Genomic DNA, 2,988 nt, shown 5'->3' with positions numbered 1-2,988 from the left:
GTGGGGGGGTGAGGGAGAGGCGGCAGTGCAGGAACAAGAGAGAGAAAAGACAGAGCGAACACGAATCAGAATTAAGACTTCAAACATGGAAATAAAGGCGGCGGTCGGAGAGGTTGATCTCATTTCGAAAGGCTGAGGGCTCCTTGATTTATTACTAAAGTACTTGGTACGTTCTTGCAGCACCTTGTTTTTGCGATGCACACTTTCACACAAGCTGCTGAGGTCGCATAAGGTATTGCATAACTCTCAGCAGTCAGTAACACTCCCTTTTCAAACACTCGAGCTCCATCCTCTCCTGTTTCTATTTTAAGGCCTCGTTTTAAGCCCTCGTGGATTGAACAATGGGACCCGCTAACCTCTTTACTACTCTCATTTGTATTTTTGACATGTCCTCTTCCATCTGGTCACTGCCCCCATCTATCTGGTGGCTGTTCATGTTAGGGCTAGCTATTGTAGGTACCACACAGTGGCACTGTGAGTAAGAGTCTAACCCTAGTGCTCAGGATGTGTGCCATGATTTCCCACAGCCCTGGCTCCCTGTGGTAAGGCGCTGCTCTATCCTCTGATACAGAGGTTCAGCAAAGCTCTCCCTCCAGCAGGATGAGGGGCCCATGGGAGCCCCTTACTGAAGAGAGTATGAGCCAAGTGGCCTCTGAGGTGGGCCATTTGTGTCCGTACCCAACAGGGAGCCCATGCATAGCCCGTCCGCTAAACTTCTGCAGGATCCAAATCCATTCTTCAACCCAATCTCATTTTGTTTTCACCCCCTAGTTGTGTTTAATAGTTATAAAAACCCACTCTCGTGTAAGCTAGGTGCCAAATCCTACTATCTCTCTCTCACCTTGACCGATTCCCTACAAGGCTGTAAGGTTTAACCGTTTCAGTCCCCTGCTCAGAGAGGGGAGGATGAGCATCTTTGGGGCAAAGCTTCAGAGTAGATTCACAGCTTGCTTCATTCCTCCATAAACTAATCATGACTTTAAGGTTCCAAAAAACACAAATGTTATCATGCTTAATTATGTTATTCTTTTAAAAGTAGACCTCACTTCTGCTAATTTGTTTCTTTACCAATTTGTGGAGTTAGCTTGTGTCACCACTGGGCACTTAATGCTAAACTGATTATTGTGCTTCCCGTTGACGATAAAGCTACACAATGAATCCCATGTTACGCCCAGAACTAGGTGTGAGGACTGGTGATTGCAGCAGACAAAAATGTGATGATGATTGTGTGCCACAAAAAGAAACAAAAATGCCTTCTGAGTCGACAAAGGAAAGAGGAAGAGAAAAAGAAGAAAGCAAGTTTGTTATTTCGTTAATTTCTCATACTCTGCAGATTGGTGTGTATTGCAATAGGGTAAAGGAAGCGGGTGGGGGGGTGGGGTTACAGGATGAGTGGGTATAAAGTGGGGGTTGGGATGGGTTGTCAGCTCCAGTCTGTATTCAGTGGCGATCTACAGCGGCGCTCTGTAGTAGCTCTGTGGCGGGCTGTCCTGGGGGTCTGAAGGCGGTCTGGAAGCCTGGTGGGGGGGAGTGGAACTGAGCGGTGGGGTTGCCTGTGGGAGGGGGCAGGTAGGGAGCCCAGCCGCTGGGAGCTCTGTGATGGAGGGGGAGGTGGCCGTCGAGAAGGCCGCTGTTGAGGGGCTGGGGAGTGGGCACCGCTGAGCTGGCTGGACCGTCCATCTCTGTTAGCGCCTGCAGGGACTTGAGCCAGTGTGGCGGGTTGTCGTCTTGGAGACAATCTAAACTGTTGCCTGGCGAGGATGGGATGCCTGAGGTGGAAACAGACGGCAAGTGAGACGAGCGACAGCAATGCTTCAAACTTTAGACCATAACAGAAACTCCGGCCGCTGCTAGTCAGGCAGGACTCATGAATTTGTGTTAATGGGTGTAAGAGTCAACCCAACAAACGGGCAGTAATGCAACAAAACTTTAAGGTATCAGGCTTAAAAGTAAAGCATATGATATAAATAGATTTGAACTAATCGTTTTACACCTTCGTTACAGATTTTTCAGAACAGTTTGATTTTTTTTCTTAAAGTTTCAGTTCTGGATAAATAAATAAATAAATAAATAAATAAATAAATAAATAAATAAATAAATGGGGATTTCTAATTTTCCTTAAATTATTCCTGAGCTCTCATCTCATATTGTAAACATATTGTTACAAACAAAAATAAACTAATATCAAAGAAAAGGAAAAAAAAAAAAAAAAGAGTAATTAATTCTGTGTTTGTAAAAAAACTACATGAAAATAACTTTAAAAGTTTGATAGAAATCAGACAGTCTGACATTAAAACATAAGACGAAGCAATTCTTGTTTTTATTCTTTTAGAATTCGATTTGATCGCTGTTCGGTAGAGGACAGAACAATTAGCCATATGTTTAAAATCTGTTTTGGTACTTTTAGGGTGGAATATTTGGTGCTTTCAACAACAACCTTCTTCTCAGTTTGCAGGAATTTCAGCCAATTCCCTCAGACTATACTGGTGAAATTGATCAACTTTTTCAGCTACTTCACTAATTACCTAGGGGACTGAGATCTGTTATTTTGATGCTTTAGGTCATTGCCTTTAAGAATGATCACTTTGCCCCTAAGCTTTAGCTGCCTTTTTGATATTTTGCTTCACTATATGCAGCTAAACTGACACAGAACATATTAACTGCTGTAGCCACAACTCAGAACATCTAACTTTGAGTCGGAAGAATCTGGAAAGGCCCTCCAAAGTCAGATTTCTCACTCAGGAAGTCTGATCCTTTTTAAAGGCCAACTTTAGATCCAATATGGCAGCTTGGAGGAGACCCAGGACACCCTGCAGGGACTATGTTTCTGGGCTGGCCTGGGAACGCCTTAGGATTCCCCCAGAGGAGCTGGCCCAAATGCCTGGGGAGAGGGACGTCTGGGCCTCCCTACTGAAGCTGCAACCCCTGCGGCCCAACCCCAGATAAGCGGAAGAGGAGAATGGATTAATGGATGGATGGATGGATGGA

At 44.8% G+C, this 2,988-nt stretch overlaps 1 protein-coding gene across 3 annotated transcripts in view; it reads right to left on the bottom strand.

The window, feature by feature from the left end:
- Positions 1-36: 36 nt before the first annotated feature.
- Positions 37-2,988, bottom strand: part of cnot4 (CCR4-NOT transcription complex subunit 4) — a 14,226-nt gene continuing 11,274 nt past the window's right edge. For all 3 annotated transcript variants that reach the window (XM_015391023.1, XM_015391025.1, XM_015391024.1), the window contains exon 13: positions 37-1,769. In XM_015391023.1, coding sequence (XP_015246509.1) covers positions 1,441-1,769 — 329 coding nt within the window. In that variant the 3' untranslated portion in view covers positions 37-1,440. The remainder of the gene's footprint in view (positions 1,770-2,988) is intronic.

This window comes from Cyprinodon variegatus, unplaced genomic scaffold (genome assembly GCF_000732505.1).
Source record: "Cyprinodon variegatus isolate N-32 unplaced genomic scaffold, C_variegatus-1.0 Scaffold521, whole genome shotgun sequence".
Classification (NCBI taxonomy): domain Eukaryota; kingdom Metazoa; phylum Chordata; class Actinopteri; order Cyprinodontiformes; family Cyprinodontidae; genus Cyprinodon; species Cyprinodon variegatus.
This window is presented reverse-complemented; position numbering and strand designations above follow the sequence as displayed.